Source organism: Semicossyphus pulcher, unplaced genomic scaffold (genome assembly GCF_022749685.1).
Source record: "Semicossyphus pulcher isolate SPU_LCO1_2020_fin unplaced genomic scaffold, fSemPul1.0.p SCAF_9, whole genome shotgun sequence".
NCBI lineage: Eukaryota > Metazoa > Chordata > Actinopteri > Labriformes > Labridae > Semicossyphus > Semicossyphus pulcher.
In genome coordinates, this window is record NW_027211770.1 from 27,317,149 (window position 1) to 27,335,885 (window position 18,737).

The following is an 18,737-nucleotide window of genomic DNA, read 5'->3' on the forward strand; positions in this document are numbered from 1 at the left end:
CAGCTTTCACTTAAAAAACAGAACGTGTGACAACCCCAACTTAATGCAAATGCTACATTAAATGACTGGAGTACACCTTTAAAATGTTATGTCCCACATAAGGATAACACTTATTAAAACTTTGTCTAATGGTCTTTCTTGATAGACGGCTCCAACATTAGTCACTGACTCTCATTATATATATTATATTATAAATGATTCCAGCTCAAGTTATTTTAGTAGCGTGAAAAAACACGGCTGTGGGGATATGTTCTGGCAGCATTTGAAAAAGCTATTAATTAAGAATCTCACCTGTTTAGAACTAAAAAAGCTCATTTGCGCCAGCATTTTGCACAAAAAAACATGTACAGCCCAGAGATTTCCCACAAATCTGCCCCTTGCAGATGTAATACAAACATTAAATGATATTCTTAAAATACAAATAGTTACCACTGAGTAATCCGAATAGGTTTTATAAAGCAGAGATGACCTGCATCGACAATTCATAAACTGCAGATGACATTAACACATCATAATACTATCTCCAGAGGACAGAAGGAAAAACTAAAAAGAAGTGAAGCTGTAATAGTGCACACTGTAAATACCAAAATCTAAGAATTACAGCTGCATCGCAGTGCGGCGCTTGCTGCTATTGTGTCAACGCCATAGAGAACAAGATGTACCATCCAGGGAGGGTTGGGCGTATGCCTCAATTTGACAGGCGTCTGTTAACAGCCAATCAGAGCTCAGAATCACCCCGAACGCAACCGGAAATACGCGACACTGCCACGTGTTGGGTTTATATAGGGTCAAGCGGAAGCGTTTAAGCGCCATTTCATTGCGGTGTTGCTCAGTGGTCTTTCAGTGGAAGTGCAGCGTCAACAGTGGTGCAAAAATTGGATTCTAATAACACTCCGCCTTCAGCCCGATGGAAGCGGCAGTCAACCCGCCTCACGACAGGTAAAGTCCGCCGATCAAAGTGGGCTAACGTTTCTTAATGTTTAGAGTGTTAGCTACGTTACTGTAACCGTTAGCCTCTCCATAACAACGCTAGCTTGTCAGCGAACGGTTGCTTTAACGCGTACTGATTTAGCTAGCTTCTGCAGCAGAGGAACTCATCGTGACTTGCTACATTACGAAGAAATTGTTGCTAAATTTGCACACACGTCCTTTATTTTGGCTTTTAGTTTTAATAGTGTGCTGGCACAAAACAGGGGAATGACAGCTGCAGCCACAGCGGCTGGTTTAGCCGGCTGCTCCCCGCCGGCTTTCTGTCAGTCTGGTCATTCATCGCACAGGCACCCTGCTAATGCTAATCCCACTGCTCGTTTGACTATCACAAAGACGACTGGTAATTCAAGCCATGTTTAAATAGCTTCCAAAATACATGATTCTCTATTCAAAATGGTGCTTGCTAGTTAACAAACGGCTAGATTTTTCAGGGATTGTTGAAGCCCTTTAACGCTCGCTAATACTCTGGTAGCTTAGTTTCCTTCTCCTGTGTCGGTGAATAAACGTCTGTATGCTGCTGAACAATGACTGGCATCAAAAGGCCGGTTTACAGGTTGATATTTTGTTAAGCAGCTCCATTGAATAAGGGTGTTGTGTTTTTTTGGCTCATTTTTTGAAAGAAAATCACTGTCTGTCATTCGCTTCTGTCATTGTGAGGCAGTGTTTACAAACAGTGAGGGCGGGGCGTCCAAACCACGCGATCGCCAGCTGTTGGGTAATAGATCCAGGAGTTTGACTTTTCTTTCTTTGTCTTGATTACGTGAAAAAAACAGTAAGCTCTACTGTGTATGTACAAAATCCCTTTTAGCAGGGGCAGAAGTTGATTCAATGCAGGTTCAAAAACCAAGCCGCAAGGCTATTACTTGTTGATAATAAAACAATTACACAATCTCTGTTGGATAATTTTAGCCAGCACGAAAAAAGTTATGCTTATATGATAAAATGTAATAGACTGCATCTTAGCATTGTTGACAGAAGTTATATACTTTGTATTTTATTGGACATAATCGATATTCCTTACTGCAAAGATGACAACATTCTGTTTACTTTCATTTGAAGTACAGTGGTTATGCAAATGTTTACCATGCAACGCATACATTTTGTGAGGGTTTTTGTCGCTCATGATGGCTGTTTTGTCTTTTTTATAAAAGATCATAAATGAGTGTTAACCAGAAAACGTTTAAATAGTACGTATTTTTGTAAAACATTCGTTACACATTGGCTCATGTTCTCAGTGCTAATGCGGTTAAGCTGTTGTTTGGGTTGCCTGGACTCTGACTGATGTAGTAAATCAGATCACAGGCTTTACAACAGTTTGTGTGTCAGTGGGGCAGGTGTGTGTGTGTGTGTGTGTGTGCGAGAGAGTGTGAGTGAGTGACTTCTCAGATTTAACTCCTTCTGAATCTGGTTCATGTGCTTTGCTTAAAGGGAGTTGAAAAGATGAGGTTTACGGTGACATGATGGACTCGTCTGACTGCATGAACTTAAGAGACTTCTCGGCGGGACATATAGGACATGGTCTTTGTAGTTTTGTAAAAACAGCCAAGACTACAGATGCTATTGAGGTGTAGACTATACTGAGATCTGTAAGTCTTTCTTTTCTTTTACTTAATTCTTTAAATTCCTGTCGTGACATTTGTCCTTTGTATCTTAATTGTAATGCCCACAGACCATCTCCCAATGTTCAGACCAGTGCTTTGCGGAGTATTTCAGACATTCAGTCCTATTTACATCGGAGCAAACTGGAGCTCAGAAATATCATATAGAAAAGAGCAGTTCTGACATTTGCTCTGACACTGTATGAGGCCCCATTTTAAAGCAAATATTAAGTCATTTATAATGTTGTATTTTACTTTTGTGCCATAGTTTGCTTTATGCATGTTTTTGTTATATTTCTTCCCAAATCAATTTGAGAGCACAGAAACATAACCCTAAGAAATGGTTAATGTATTGACTGCTTGCTATGGAGCATTACTATGTTGTCGTGCTGTGTGCAGCTGCTTTGTGCATCCCTGCAATTTACAAAAAACTTTCTTGTAGGAAAGCAAACATAAAATTCCCTGTAAACTTAGAAATAGAAATAAAGAACTTTAAATCCATCTCACTTATTTGTGGTTAATGCAAGCTAAGATTGAAGCTGTTAATATTCCCATGATTCATAAATTATTTATAATCCAAAGTTGCTGTAGCTGTTTGTTATGTTGGACTAACTATAAATAAGAAAATATCTTAAGATTTTGTAACCCAGCCTCACTATAAATGAATGTTTGTCTTTTATCTGGTGAGGACCCATACGATAGCGGTTCCCATGACCGTGCTAAAAGTAGCAGCCTCTTGATAGCATCGCAGTTCCCTCGATGACTGTTAGCTGACTTTGGGGGCAGAGCCTTAGTTACACTGGTCAGTGGTTTTGTAAAAGGTGCTCTTTTTGACATTTGCAGATTTTACGTTGTTTGTGCTTTAATGAGAGAGAGTAAAAGATTGACTGGATGGCTGCATCAATACATGTGGCAAATGTCAAACAGCACATTCATCTTAAAAGTGCTGTTCAATTTCCTCGCATCTCTCGGCCTATAGATCTTGTGTTTCTGTGTTTTCCCACACAAAAAGATAGATTTCCTTTTTTATTACATTAGCATATAGTGTAAAGAAGTGAGGTAGCATTTCTTACTCCATCATTACATCAGAATCTTTTTTTCCCATCCTCTTTCCACCTCCTCTCCTCCAGCTCTCTGGTTGGGTTGTCCAGTGGCGGGATGGACCATCACACCAATTCCAGCAAACGCATTCGCAAGCCCTCCCTGTTGTACGAGGACTTTGAGAGCCCGTCCCTGCCGCACACGATGCCCCAGGGGCCTCCTATCCCACCACAGCCCCCAGTGAAGGATCCCAGCAGGCCGGGCCGCATGACCAACCAGCTGCAGTTTCTGCAGAGGACCCTGATGAAGTGTCTGTGGAGGCATAATTTTGCCTGGCCTTTCCACGAGCCTGTAGACGCTTACAGGCTTAACTTACCGGTGCGTTAAGACCAGAAACTTCAACAAAGAGACTACTTTCAACTTTTACTTTTACTTTGTGAAGTGGTGTTAAATTGCTGCTGGATACTTCTGTTAAATATTGTTAGTTTTACTCTTCCTCCATAGATTACGGATTCATTTTTCATAAAATCTCCTGTGTATATCATTCTGCTCTTTTCAGGATTACCATAAAATAATCAAACAACCCATGGACATGGGCACCATCAAAAAGCGTCTGGAGAACAACTTCTACCGCAGTGCAAGTGAGTGCATACAGGACTTCAACACAATGTTCACCAACTGCTACATCTACAACAAGGTAGGTTAAAAGGTAAAAAAGATCTTTATAACTTTTACTACTTCTTTAATATTGTGGCCCCGCTTTTCTTATTACATTTAATATCAGGTGGACCCTCTTCACAGCAGCGATAACAAAAGTTTGTTACTCTAACTTGCCCGAACATAACCTTTCAGTTTTCATAGATAATCCAAGCCCGGGGCAGACCCAGGAATTTCCTTAGCAACATGAGAGTGCAATTTTAAACCTTTTTCAGTCTCCCATGCTGAAATGTTCATTGAACCCTTTGCAGACAGAAACTTGTCTTGGATACTCTGCAATGCAATCCTGTGTAATAACAGAACATGCGCTGACCTGTATATCCTATATACTGTTTGTGTTGCAGCATAGCTTTTAAGGCAAGAGGGAAAATGAAAATGTCGAGTACACAGGGCAACAAATGACTACAGCATCCAACTGTTTAGAACCACATTGCTGCCTCTGAAAACAATAGTATAGATCCATGTAGATCCAACTTTAGTGAATGTCCAATTTTACAAATTGAACATCCTTTAAGGCTTCTACTACTTCTCCTTATTAGCCTTTGACAGTGTGTCTAAATCAATAGTCTTTTCCAAAACGTTTTCACTTTCCAAAGTGGTAATTTCAGTGAATCTCAAAAGCTTTTATTGTTTGCTTCTAGGAGTTTCATCCATTTATTGCCATCTTTGATTTTGTTCGTCTCATTTATCAAATGTCAAAAGCAATGACAAACCCCACAAGTTTTTTTTCAAGGGAAGGTTTGGTTTTTGATTTGTTGATGTTGAATCAGTTGGCACCGAAGTTTATCAGCTTCTGATTAATGTGTTTCTAAATTGTTTCCCCGGCTAGCCCACAGACGACATTGTGCTGATGGCCCAGTCCTTAGAGAAGATCTTCCTCCAAAAGGTGGCCCAGATGCCCCAGGATGAAATTGAGCTGCCTCCTCCAGCACCTCGAAGCAAGAACAGCAGAGGAAGAGGCCGCAAGTCTTGTGAGTTTGTGACAAATGCTTGAAGGATTGAAATCAAGTTGTTTCACTAGTAGTTTTTAATGCAGACATAACTGTTGTGACTGACGCTGAGTTGTGTATACTTTTTATCTCTCAGCATCGAGGGCTCAGCAGGTGCCAGCGGTGTCCCAGTCAGCCTACTCCCCTTCTTCCTCGGACACAGGGGAGTCCATGCTGGCCAACTCTCCCCAGACTGTGCTTACCAAAAGCCTGCCTCCAGCCAACATCATGGGCCTGCCTCCTACACAGCCCACAACCAAGGTAAATATAGAAAAGCATAATATGACAATGACAAGTGATGCAGATTGCAGCACCTCATGCAAAAAAATTTGTTTGTTCAGCATTTTTGTTGCAAGAAAAAGGAGTTGAATGACGAGCTTTAAAATTATTGGAACCAGTCGAGATATAATAATCGTGGTGACTTCCAAACTCTTTTATTTCTAGAAAAAAGGTGTGAAACGTAAGGCGGACACCACCACCCCCTCCACCATGGGCTTGACTGTGGGCATGTCAGGAGCGACACACATGGTGGGCTTGGGGAAAGGAGGCCACGGGGGCCAAGTCCGAGACACCTCCATGCACACCATCTCCTCCATGGGGGGCATGAGCCTGGATACCCCACCTGGGATGGGCCTGGTCAGGAGCACTGGAGGTCCTGTCCTGCTCCAGCCAATGATGGCGGGCGCTGGACGCAGAGTGGGCAGCGGACGCCCCATTAAACCCCCCAAGAAGGACTTGCCTGATTCTGTCCAGCCACTGCCCTCGAGGAAGGGCAAACTAAGCCCTCAGCTGAGGTACTGCAGCGTGCTGCTGAAGGAAATGCTCTCAAAGAAACATGCTGCCTACGCCTGGCCTTTCTACACACCTGTGGACGCAGCTGCACTGGGACTTCATGACTATCATGACATCATTAAGTGTCCCATGGACCTCAGCACCATCAAGGTGATTACTCATATGATTTAAACTTCTGTGTGTCTGATTGGTAAATTCTGATTTCATTGTCTTTTTAAAATGTAACACACAAACACAGAAGGAAACACTGGACCTGAAAATCTGTAATACATTTGTAACACAAAATGTCTTTTCCCAACTCTTCATCAGAGGAAGATGGATTGTCGTGAATACAGGGACGCCCAGCAGTTTGCCAGCGACGTCAGACTCATGTTCTCCAACTGCTACAAGTACAACCCACCCGACCATGATGTTGTGGGCATGGCACGGAAACTGCAGGTGAGTCTAGCATACCTATACTCTACTGTGCAAAACATCAGAGGTGGCAAAAGTACACACATTCTGTACTTTAGTAGAAGTACATATACTTGTGTAAATAACGATTCTGGTAGAAATAGAAGTTCTGTTTGAACTTCTTAACCGAAGTAAATCCAAAAAGTACAGGCTCTGAAATGTACTCGCAGCACAAAAGTAAAAAGGATATTTCTGCTGGCTGTGTAAGGGCCAAGCTAACTGAGCCTCATATCATAGATATTCTTGCGTCAAATATAATGGTACAACAATATACTGAAAATTATGAACATTAACTTTGCTCCAATGTGCAGACTAAAATGAGAGTGCAACATATGGCGAGTAAAGAAGGCAGTTTCTCGAAAAGGTTTTTACTCTCTCTCTGTTGTTTTACTCTCTGATTCTGGCTTTTTTTGTGCCCCAGGATGTGTTTGAGTTCCGCTTTGCCAAGATGCCAGACGAACCACATATGGATCGCTCAGCCATGTCGATGAGCGGCCATCCAACATCCTCGTCCTCTTCTTCGTCCTCCTCCTCGTCCTCCTCGTCCTCCACCTCCGAGAGTGAGCCCAGCAGTGAGAGCGAGGAGAGCGAGAGCAGCAAAAACTCAGACAGCGAAGAAGAGCGAGCGCATCGCTTGGCTGAGTTACAGGACCAGGTGTGCACCCAGGTAAGACCTCCAGAACCAGTCTTTTTATTAAGACACATTTTCAAGAGCCGAGGAACAAAATTAATTTAATTTAAATGTAACTTTCTAAACAGCTCAAAGCTGTGCACGAGCAACTGGCTGCCCTCTCCCAAGGCCCCATTGTCAAGCCCAAGAAGAAGAAAGAAAAGAAGGAAAAAAAGGAGAAGAAGAAAAAGAAGAAGCTGGAGAAGCGAAGTCGAGTTGGAAGAAGCAGAGCTGGCTCTGAGGAATGGAAAATGCCCGGCAAGATCCTGAAAAGCAAGTCTGCCAGAGCAGGAGGCTCCCAGCCCAAGAAAGGCCAGGGAAAGAAGAGCAACAAGAACAGCAAGTTAGTAAACTACCTACAAACAGTATTTCAGGTTCACATCAATGTGGAGTCCTTACAGCCTAAAATATTAACTTAACACATAATAAAGAGTTTTTGTCCTGACTTTATCGCTCTTGTTATTGCAGGACCACAAAGAAGCCGTTCTACCCTCCACTGACCCCCACCATGCTACCGCACTACGACTCCGAGGAAGAGGAGGAGATCGTGCCAATGTCTTACGATGAGAAGCGCCAGCTGAGTCTGGACATCAACAAGCTGCCCGGGGAGAAGCTGGGCCGCGTGGTCCACATCATTCAGTCCAGGGAGCCTTCGCTGAGGGACACAAACCCAGAGGAGATAGAGATTGACTTTGAAACACTGAAGCCGTCGACACTGAAAGAGCTGGAGCGCTACGTCATGACCTGCCTGAGGAAGAAGCCCCGTAAGCCATACGCCGAACAAGGTAAATGGAATAAAAAAAAACAGCGTATTTTGGTTTGATAATGTTCTGTGGATAGATTTGCATCCATTGACATGTTGTTAGCATTACTGCTATTTGCAGTTTGCAGGGACAGGCAAGCATTTACCTCGTTTTAGCAGCTGAAATGTATTTCACGGTGATTGGTAAGCTGCATTGTTGCAACTAGTGCTGCACGATTATGGCCAAAATGTTAATCACGATTATTTTAATCAATATTGAGATCACTATTATTAATCATGATTATTTATTAATTTTAGGGACACATTTTTTATGTACTTTCACATTTAAATAAACAAAGCATCGCTTCAATTTTGGGCATCACTTGCCCTAAACCCGCAATACCTTTTAAACAACTGATGACGAGCCGCTTCGGGGGACCGGTGTGTCGGTTTGTGCCTTGCTCTCTTCCTGTTTTAGCACAACAACAAGCACCATTCAGAACGTGACAGTAGCCTACATGACATGTTTGTACAAATAACACTTTATAGACGTAACAGATCAGTATATTCTGAGCTGATAATTAAAAACAACAAAGAGGCATTCACGAGGACAGCTACGTATCCTCTTCCCGTTTTCAACAGCTGCACACGTATTTGGCTGAAAGTCAACAGTTAACATGGTCCATTATTGAACTGAAACACCTGTCTCCCCTTCCACTCTAAACTGCCCCTGCATGACAGGACATCTCCCCCAGTGAGGCCAAAACCCCTCCATCGCCCCCTGGTGGAGTGACTGATAGTTTAGGCTGCGTTTGATTTGATATGCGTGTGTGTGTTTTAAACGTCTTTATCGCTGTCTATCAGTTATTTTATCGTGGGAAGTCCTAAGCAGATTAATATTAAATTAGTTGTGCAGACCTAGTTGCAACACAGCAATACAGTTCAGTATCCCACCCTCATGCATCATAAGGCGTTGCTGTAAGACGGTGTGTAATTTAACTTTTTGAATTTCAGTCAGCTGTGACTCTAACATGACTGAGCCCTGATGTGCCAACATTTTATTTAGACCGTATATTTTGTTTTCCACAGCAATGATTGGTAGAGCTGAAGGGGAAGACACTGTGTTGATGGAATAGGCTAGGCCTGGGAAGCAAGATAGGTTTCTCATGCTTTTTGTCAAAGTCATATGCAATAGAAAAGTTCTTCACTTTGATATCATATAGAGTCTCTTCTCTGACTGGATGGACTAGAGGAATAAAAAATAACCATGCCATTGCTCCAAATTGACAAGCATGTTGCTTTCTCAGCCACTTCATGCGTTTGACTTTGGTACATTGCCATCGTCTGTATTTCATCTCCACCATCCATGTGTTTCAGTGATTGAAGGGCCAGTTTCCCACCTGGATAATCACTGCTGCACACACTCCTTAAGGTCACATATTGCTGTGAAAAGTCGTTTAATCTGTTAGGCTAACATTAACAGTGTAGCAACAGAGTGCTTGATGCATGAAGCATTTAATCGATGACATGTCAGGGAAGTTTGTGTAAAGTAAGGCTGCGTGACCAAGTTTCCCACATTAATGACTGTGCTGTCTACACCTATACTAAAGCTGCACTTGGCACTGTGAGGACAGTGTGTCCTTGGGGCATCAACAGGTTACATCCCATTACTTATGTTTGATTTAATTTGAGGCAAAGAATCAAAGACACGCACCCCCCCCAGTGGGTGCTGGATCCAAAACAATCAAGTATATCAAAAAATGATATAAAGCCAACATGCTTAAGTCTGAGGAAGAGCATGTTGGCTGGAAACATCACTTTGTGCTGGATAAAACCCTCTACGGGAGCTTCCTGGTGTGCAGATCTTTTTTGATTTAATTTGACCCACACCACTTCCAGGACTTCCTGGGAGAGAGCCCTGATGTTCTCAGACTTTTCTTCATCCAAAAACACTCTTAGACTAACTGAGCTCATTAACACCTGCAAACTAATGCACCGGTCCCTGCTGGGCCGCCCACCGAATAGTCAACAAGTGTTTGTAGTTCTGAAAAAAGAGTCTCAGTCAGCCAAGATTGCATTGAAGCATGATGAAGAATGATGAACGCATGTTTCCTATGGGTTGTTAAGTTACAGTAGTCAGCAGAGAGTGTGCAGATAAGCTCAGGTTGAAGTGTAGCGCTCATGAAAGGAGCCTGTGTTGTGTTCACTGTACTGATTCAATACAGACCACAGTTACTCACAGCTACTTCTTCTTTACTAGTTAGTTAGCTAGAAACCTGGTGGGCAGATAAGAGCCAGACTAAATCCAAAAAAAGGCTGGTCTTTCCAACATCTCCAGAATCATTGCAACATGAGCTGTTAGCGTAGTCGTGAACAAGCTGCTTGGTTTGTGTGTGAACTTATTTTACTTACCATCGAGTTAATAATGTTACTTATACCATTCTTTTTCAGACCTGAAACTCAAACAATTGTCAGAAGCACCAGGAAAAAAAAATATGAATACATGAATCAATATCCTAAACGTGTCGACGAGTCAGCTGTCATTGTTTTAAAACTAATAGTCATACAGGACGGTTAATTGGGAGCAGAGCTAGTCACTACATTACCATGTGGAGCCCAGGTCTGTAACAGTTCTTGTCCTCTTTTCTTCTGCAGGTGGAAAGGGCAGTATTGGCAAATCTAAAGAGGAGCTGACTCTGGAGAAGAGGAGGGAGCTGGAGAGGAGGCTGCAAGATGTCAGCGGGCAACTCAACTCTGTCAAAAAACCTACAAAACCTAAAGGTGAGGACCTCTTTACACGCATGCCAACTATCTTTTGATTATTGGTTATGTCTAATACATTTTTCACTTTAATAATTTTATTCCTGGTGTATCATTAAAACTCTTCCACTCACTCTCTCCGCAGTGGAGAAGCCGAGCGCTGCAGAGACTCACACGCAGCCCTCACGCCTCAGCGGCAGCAGCTCCAGCTCCGACTCCTCCTCCTCCTCTTCCTCTTCCTCGTCCTCAGACACCAGTGACTCAGACTCCGGTTGAGATCCTAAGCAGTGGCTAAGACAGAAAAAACACTAATAACTCAGGGACTTGGGCTGGCCCAGGACACAACACACCCTGAAACGGTAGTGGGCTGAGATATTAGATACCATGGCGAAAAAACACTCCAAGAGGACTCGTTAAATGTTTGAATGTGGGACGGAGAGATCCGAAGCAGCGTCTCTATGGATAATCGTAGAACCTTAACACTAAATGCCTTGGTTTCCCCCTTCCTCCCTTTTGTAAATACTTGTACAAATTTATGTTTCTTTTATAAAGAAGAATTTTATGGTGATCCCCCAAAGAGGGAAGAGAAGTAATAAAAAATAAAAAAAAGGATGTGGAAAGACGGGCCTTTGGCTGGCCTTAACGCTGCGCGGTGAGGGAATGAAAGAGCTTATTTATTTGTCTTCTTCACACATTTCCTCAGACATTACTGGAATTTGAACCAGCAACCTTTTGGTCACAAGCCTTGCTTTTTTTAACATCTGCCTGGCCTTTCTGCCACTCTTCATTTTAGATGAAACCCTTAGACTCAGCCAGATCGTTGTTACCGGTAAGCTTACATGGAAAAGTACAATATTGTAAAGGAGCCGCAAGAGTCCTTCTCATGTCGCAGACTCACTGTGCTAGTTTCAGGTCAAGATTCAAAGTTAGCTACAGTTTGATTTATATTTATGTTTACAGTCTTTGTTCATGCACTTAAATCTCAGCTAGACTTTAGGCTTTATGCTGCAGGCCATTTAACAAGTAGTTGTTTTTTTAAATCAAAGTGGTCTCATACAGTAGTACAGTATATAAAAAGCTAAACATACTGTAATTACGAAGTTAGTAAGTCATTCAGTTCGTATTGATTTTGAAGGTTTTGTTCTTCCCCTTAAAGCAAAACAGCTGTTTTTAAGATGAACAAGTCCTACACATGACACTAATTAAAGTACTGTGTTCAGTATTTTGAAATCAGGTCTCTCTGTTCAGCTTTGTTGTCAAAGCTATGACATCATCAAACTCAAACTAAAGTGTGCATCTCGAACACACGCCGCTGAATGTAATCTGATTACAGTGCTGGTTCTTAACTCCCTCATCTGTAGCACTTAAAACAAAGCGAAGGTTTCTTAAAGGAATCGTTTGGCTGCTCAGCACTTTGTAGACTGAACAAACTGAAGCTGAATAACACTACCCAATAAACAGACAACAAAGCCCTCACAGTCCATGAATAGTTGTTGAATGTCCAGTGAAAGAATATATGCTTGTATATACTTAAACTGTATTTGCTGTTGCACAGACTTATTGTATTTCTGCTGTTCAGTCTTTATGTTTTTTCTGTTATGTTGTTCCCACTCTTTTATTCTTTTCCTGTTTTGTTTTTTTAACGAGGTTATTTCTCATTCCGGTTAACAGTCTTAGTTGTTTCCTGATGAGCTCTCACAGGAGCATCGCTGCCTCTGGTCAAGCAGGTTGTTGCCTCTCAGAAGCATACCTTTTCATTTGACAAGTGTGTTTATTAAAATATTCTCTTCTGTAGAAACACTTTGACTTTTGTCTGTCTGTTTCTGATCAGTTGGAGCGTCTTATTTCAAGTTTATATTTTAAAACTTTGGATGATGTGCTGAACTCAGCTGAGCAGCAATTTCGTTTAGACAAATTTATTTACAAGCCTGTGGTGGTAGTTTCTCAAGTATGAAGATTTTCTGCTTTTAATCGTTTATTTTTAACATTTTTTAAAAGCTCTTTTTAACTGTTGGTCGGCCAAAACAATTTAAGACATTACTGCTGGCCCTGGAAACAGCTTATTGCCTTTTCTGAAATGTTATAAACAGAAATCATCACATTTATCAAGACTAAAACAAAGCTGTTAAAATAACTGTTAAAACTGACACTAATTCTGATGGAAATCAGAGGCACAAATGATCAGTTTTGGGACTTACTGTATAATAAAATAATCTATAGCCTGAAAAACAAAAGATAATAGCTGTAGATGGTATTTTAAATAATAACAAATCCAAACTTTATGAGTAGAATAGCTAACAAACCAAAGTGCTTTACAGCAAGAGAAATTAAATAATGCATCTGTGATAAAATAGACTGCCAAAAGTTATATTAAAATTAAAACAGAATATATAACCCATATAAATATGTGACATTTTTTCCCGTATTTGCACACACTGGAATAATGATTTTCCTCCACTAGGTGGCAGCAGGTGCTCAGTTTTTAAAAGGTAACGTCTTCCTTCAGTGTTTTCAAGGAGGAAACGTGAGTTTAAAGCACTGACTGGTTTGTGTTAAAAGGAAGTTATGAAGCATGTGAATCCAGTAGTGTCGGTTTAATTTTAGGGAGGGACAAACTGCAGGCAGTGAAACCTGCTCGGTTTGGTGTTTGAAGGAATTAAAATGCAACATGTCGATTAAGTTCCTCCATGTGCTGCTGGTTATTTGTCTTGCAGAGTGCAGTCAAGGTAAGATTATTCATGATATATGTCACTATTTTCTTGCATTTAATTGCTGTATTTTGCAGGCCAGCTACACTTTAAATAGAAATCATAATTGGTCACCTTCCAGTGCGGCTGATCAAGCCAAAAGTCGAGGCTTGAATGATATCTGGTGTTAATACTCCATGTAGACACCAGACCTGCTCACAAATGCAGTCACTTGCATCATGCCATGTAATATGTTTTTAATCTTTTCAATCAAACTGCAGGTAAACACCTGCTTCGCTTTTTGACCTTCTGTCGGAGTAACGTGACGGGTGACGGCCAGTATGACATTGAATTTGACGGCGACCAGCTCCTCTACACCGACCCTTTCACCTATCAGCCGGTCCAGCGCCTGCCAGAGTTTGCCAAGCAGTGGACCCCTGATCCTGGACTGTCCCAAGACTCGTACGTGTCCCTGGGCACCTGCTATTACAACATGCCTCGTGCCATAAGGGGAGAAAACAATCCCCCAGAGAACATAGGTGAGGTATGAAATACTGAGTTTTTATTGGTGATGTGAAGCTCATTTAAAGTTCCCTTTAGTTAGTGGTGAAGGTCTTTTAAAAGTAAAAGTACCAACACATCAATATTAAAATAAACATTACAGGTAAAATTAATAGCGAAATTTCCTTAAAGTATCAAAGTAGATCTCTCTGGCTTCATCATTCTAAATCTCAGACTAGATTGTCGCCTAATCCCAAGAACAAAAGCTAGTGAAACTACTGTAGTGTAATGGGAGAAACAGTAAAGTGTGTTGTTGAACACAAGTTAATGAAAGGAGTGGGCTGGTGTGTATTCTTAAGAGGAAAAGAAAGGTGCCAGCAGGGACATACCCTGTAAGGTGCAATTAACCTTCGGGTGTATAATCAAGCATTTATCGTCAGGTAACAGCGTCACTGTTCATTGTGTAGCTCAGCGCTGGAGACTTTCCATTAACCGTTCAATGGTACTGTGTGTACCTTTTAGTGCAATTACACTAAATTATCTGGAAAATGCACTTTTGTTAACTTACATCATTTTAGGACATCTAAAAAACTTTACTGTTTAAAAGTCAAAAAACCCTCCATAATCTGGACATTGACCCATTATCAAGGTTAGACAGAAAGAGTCTGTCAGTGCATTCTAATATTTTGAAGTAGCTAACCGATGTTTCTCCTAAAAAAAGAAGTGCAATAAAAATAGATTACAACAGAAAGCTGTTGCCCAAAAATGACCATTCAGAGAATTGTCAGCAGAATCTGTTGCTCCCCTCGTCAGTAATATAATGTTATAATATATATTTTATAGTAGTGTCATGACTTTTGTCAAATGTTTTTGTTCACTGTCGAAGCTCTCATGGCATCGTTTTCCTACTGTACACTACCTGCTCAGCACCAAATAGCTGACGGACACATTTATCAACTAGCTGGTGAACTTAGTGAAGCATTTTAGAAGCTTAATAGCCAAATATTTCCCTCTGAAATGAGTACAGACCAAAAACATCGACTGTCTGTCCATTCATAGAGATTAAGAATATAGCTATGAAGGGTTTTTTTATACATCCAAATAAAGCGTGAAGGGTCTAAATGTTTAGATATAAATAAATCATAAAACTCCAGTGCTAAAAGAACATTTCCGACATGATGCGCCAAAAACTGCAGTTCCCCAAATGGCCACTTGAGGCTGACTCCAAAAGAGAGTCTATCCCCATAGACCTGCATGTTAGGATGTCCAACTCTACAGCAGAAATAAATATGTTAGCAGCCTGGTAAAATAGCGCTTCCCGTTTGTTACGGTTTCTTTTTACCTTTGTCTTATATACAGACAAAGTGAGCCACTGAGAACAATGTACCTTTTACAGTTGAACCATATTGTTTAATAGTACTTAGGGACCAATGTTCAAATACTTTCTTATAATGCTTATTTAATATTTTAGAAAATATCCCTTCGTTCCTAAAAAGAAAATCTTCTTGCACATTATTGCACGTTATTTCAGACACCATCGTTCTTTAATCTTTGTGTGCCCCTGTGCAGAAAAGAAATGCTTTGAGTGTGTACTGTGGATGCTATTACACCACATATAAATGCCTGCAGTTTTAGGAAGAGATGTAAAAAAAACCATTTGGATGTATTGGTGCAATGACCACATACATTTGGCTGGAAGTGTAACTTTGTCTTTCTCCGCCAAACATCAATCTATCCCTCTGCAGCCAGGCCCACCTCCCTGATCTACCCGGAGCAAGAGATCGAAATCGGGGTCTTCAACACCCTCATCTGCTTCGTCGACGACTTACATCCCCCTAAACTCGACATCATCTGGACCCGGAACGGGCAGCCGGTGGACCCGAGTGACGTCAGCCAGACTCAATACTACTCAAAAGAGGACTTCAGCTTTTACACATCATCCTACCTGGAGTTCACTCCTCAGGAGAATGACATCTACTCCTGCAGCGTGTACCACGTCGGCCTGCAGGTCCCTCTCACCAGGTTCTGGGGTACGGCAGTCATGATGTGATGAGACAGTGGGTGCAAACGTAAAGAGGGGTTTGTGTTAGGGCGAAACAGAAGTACTTGTAGTTTACACATTAAGAATTTATTATTATTATACATTTAGAATTTATTTTAGCAATTGCTGCCCATTTCTGATTGTTAGCTAAAGAATGATGCACCTGTAACAGCAATCAAGGCGTTAGAGGAGCAGGCTTTTGTTATGTTTCATATCAGTGGTACAAAATGTTTGCTGTAGGTAGATTAAGTGATAACTGGAACCAGTTTTGAAAATCTCCTATCAGTAAGGCTCACATACTATCTGTGCGTCTGTTTGTTTCCCACAGAGGTGAAAGACACAGACCAGCAGCTTGTAGAGACAGCGGTGTGTGTTTGTGGTGTGATCCTGGGGCTGATTGGAGTTGTCACAGGACTCTGGTTCGTCGTCAAAGCCAACAAGAGCTGCCGGGCGTAACAGGCATCAGGACAAACACCTGAATCTCGATGTCAGATGTGTGATCGCCCCTATCTTTTTTCCTTTGTGTTATACCTTTGGGAGTGAGATGGGGTGAGATTTATTTCTGTCACCATCAATGGTTTATTTTTTTCTTTTACACCTGCTGTGTCTTATGTTGTCTGTGCCTGTTTTTATCCATTTCTGCAACAACACTAAATCTGAACCTGAGATGGGAAGAGAACTGTTTGTCAAACGCTCTTCTGTCTGTACTTTTAATGTAAGTTTATAGCAAGATGACAGTTTGCTTCAAGAAGACTGGAAACAGCTAGCATACTTTGTCAAGCAATTACTAAATCAATAATGCATACAGGCACCTTAAATGCTCACTAAATAGAGAGAAATATTCTGGCACATAAACGTCCTTAAATTAATTTTTGTTGGATTTAAACAAAAGTTACATAAGTAGTAATAAGTGAGGTAATTATTGAGCTTTAGTGGTGCAGATTTCTAGCTAGCTGTAGCCTCTCTGCCGGATAACGAATGAACAAAATCATATCCGGCCCACGGCATAGGCGATATAGGCGGTTGCCTAAGGCGTCACGTTCTGGGTGGGGGGGGCACAAACGTTTTTAAAGAAGCCCCGATGTTAAATTCAAGCCTACTGCAAGATTGACACCTTCACTCTCAACCTTTCTCTCTGCTTACGCTCACATTTACCGTCACCCTGCCGCTCTCTCTCTCTCTTACTTTCTCGACCACTCACTCAGTGCGCACTTCGCGACAGGAGTTACAAGAGAGGAGAGGAGAGATGTGTTCAGGTCCAGTTGGAAAAACTCAAACTCGATCCTTTAAGAGAGGGGAGGGTAAGAGGTGTTCTTTTGTCGTGTGTTCTGTTGTTAAATTAGCTCGCCCTGCTCGTCCAATCACACCTGTGATACAGACAGACAGACAGACAGACAGCATATAATACAAAGGGAGGGGAAGAGAGACAGCAGCATGTGATGGAAAGAGAGAGAGAGGAAAGACACAAAGACTCTATCTTAAAAAGTTTATTGTGAGTGTCTATGAATGAAGAAAGACCCTTTTAATATCACAGTAAACTAATGGTAACTTTTGAATTTCACATTTTTTTCCAAGTTTATTCAATAAATGTTAAATGATAGCAGTTGAGGTACACATTTTTACATTTTCAACGACTACTTTGAATGTAAATAAAGAATGTATTAGGACGTTGCAGAGGGTTTACCTGTTATTTGCCATACTGAAGCAGAATTACATGTCGCACCCTGCTGTGTTTGTCATTTACAATTAAAACACATGATGGGAAGTTGAACATGTCTGTTCCCTTTGTTTTGCCGCATGCCAAAGAAGAACACACAAAGGTAATTCAAATGAAAGGGAACAATAAGCCTTTGTGGTTGTTAAGATTTTGTCACTCCAGCATGTTTGATCACAAAGTTCCCTCAATTATCATACCACTGACTCGGCCTCTGGGCAAAGTGTTGGTCTGGCAGTGACGGCTGGCATGAATCAGTTAGTAATGTTTGTCATCGCTCGCTTGTGTTTTTGTCAAGGAAATACAGGCAGGTACTGGCAGGAATGTAGGGAGGTTAACTGGAACAAGCAAATAGGTAGGAAGGTAGGAGTGAAGTACATGGCATGGCAGGAGTAGGCAGGGGCTGGAGACAGGAAGTGAGTAATGTGGAGAGCTGGGCATGAGATGGTGGTTGAAAAGGGGAACTGAGAATCAAATTATAAGCACCTTATCCTGCAGCTAAATGCTAGCAGGCTAAGGTGCAGACTAGGGGCTAGCAGGCTGTATGCTAGCAGGCTAGGAGTTGTCGGCTGGATGTTACATATTTCTATGTATATATAGTTGTACTGAGCTAATAGTCTGTGGTCCATGCCGGTCGTGAGTTTCTTACCAAGGCTAAGAGGAACTTGTCTTGTGTCCTAAAGACAAGGTGTGTCTACAATAATCTTGTATGCTTGGGGAGGGATGAAATCACATCATACAATTTATCAAAAGAAGCATCTGCTACGTACAGCACCCAGTCTTATCAGTGCAGGCTACAAGGAAGGACCCCAAACTCAGATGTTAATAGAAGCCAGGTGCAATGCAATTCAAATGCAATAACATGGTAATGCGGAGCAAATGGCAGGGAAATGTAGGCGTGCAAGTTTAGGTAACTACAGGGCTGATTAGAACGTGGATAATATCTGGAGATGGAGGAACAGTACTTGACGTGAGCTGTGGCTGGAGACAGGAAGTGAGAACGATGTGGAAAGCTTGGGATTAAACAGAGGTAGAAAAAGGG

The 18,737-nt window shown here is 41.6% G+C and overlaps 2 protein-coding genes across 4 annotated transcripts; both read left to right on the top strand.

The window, feature by feature from the left end:
- The first annotated feature begins 857 nt into the window (after positions 1 to 857).
- On the top strand, positions 858 to 12,533 carry brd2b (bromodomain containing 2b). Of its 3 annotated transcripts, none has more exons than XM_069656141.1 (12): positions 858 to 939; positions 3,719 to 4,007; positions 4,189 to 4,326; positions 5,176 to 5,317; positions 5,433 to 5,596; positions 5,780 to 6,277; positions 6,437 to 6,565; positions 7,002 to 7,247; positions 7,340 to 7,593; positions 7,719 to 8,035; positions 10,648 to 10,773; positions 10,898 to 12,533. In XM_069656141.1, exons 1-12 carry the CDS (start codon positions 908 to 910, stop codon positions 11,026 to 11,028), a joined length of 2,466 nt encoding a protein of 821 aa, XP_069512242.1. In that variant the 5' UTR covers positions 858 to 907; the 3' UTR covers positions 11,029 to 12,533. The 3 variants fall into 3 exon arrangements, with proteins under 3 accessions (XP_069512242.1, XP_069512243.1, XP_069512244.1); XM_069656142.1 differs by lacking the exon at positions 858 to 939 and adding an exon at positions 2,536 to 2,576; XM_069656143.1 differs by lacking the exons at positions 858 to 939; positions 3,719 to 4,007 and having other exon boundaries at positions 4,282 to 4,338.
- Positions 12,534 to 13,358: 825 nt separating this feature from the next.
- On the top strand, positions 13,359 to 17,752 carry LOC138584374 (H-2 class II histocompatibility antigen, A-U alpha chain-like). The gene is made up of 4 exons (XM_069656590.1): positions 13,359 to 13,478; positions 13,721 to 13,978; positions 15,686 to 15,970; positions 16,310 to 17,752. Exons 1-4 carry the CDS (start codon positions 13,421 to 13,423, stop codon positions 16,435 to 16,437), a joined length of 729 nt encoding a protein of 242 aa, XP_069512691.1. The 5' UTR covers positions 13,359 to 13,420; the 3' UTR covers positions 16,438 to 17,752.
- The last annotated feature ends 985 nt before the right edge of the window (positions 17,753 to 18,737 follow it).

Bases quoted from the DNA above. Each gene is read 5' to 3' on its own strand.
- brd2b (XM_069656141.1), top strand. From the start codon at position 908: ATGGAAGCGGCAGTCAACCCGCCTCACGACAG. The intron at 4,327-5,175 runs GTAGGTTAAAAG...TTCCCCGGCTAG, and splicing joins ACTGCTACATCTACAACAAG to CCCACAGACGACATTGTGCT. The intron at 10,774-10,897 runs GTGAGGACCTCT...CTCTCTCCGCAG, and splicing joins AAAACCTACAAAACCTAAAG to TGGAGAAGCCGAGCGCTGCA.
- LOC138584374 (XM_069656590.1), top strand. From the start codon at position 13,421: ATGTCGATTAAGTTCCTCCATGTGCTGCTGGTTATTTGTCTTGCAGAG. The intron at 13,479-13,720 runs GTAAGATTATTC...ATCAAACTGCAG, and splicing joins TCTTGCAGAGTGCAGTCAAG to GTAAACACCTGCTTCGCTTT. The intron at 15,971-16,309 runs GTACGGCAGTCA...TGTTTCCCACAG, and splicing joins CCCTCTCACCAGGTTCTGGG to AGGTGAAAGACACAGACCAG.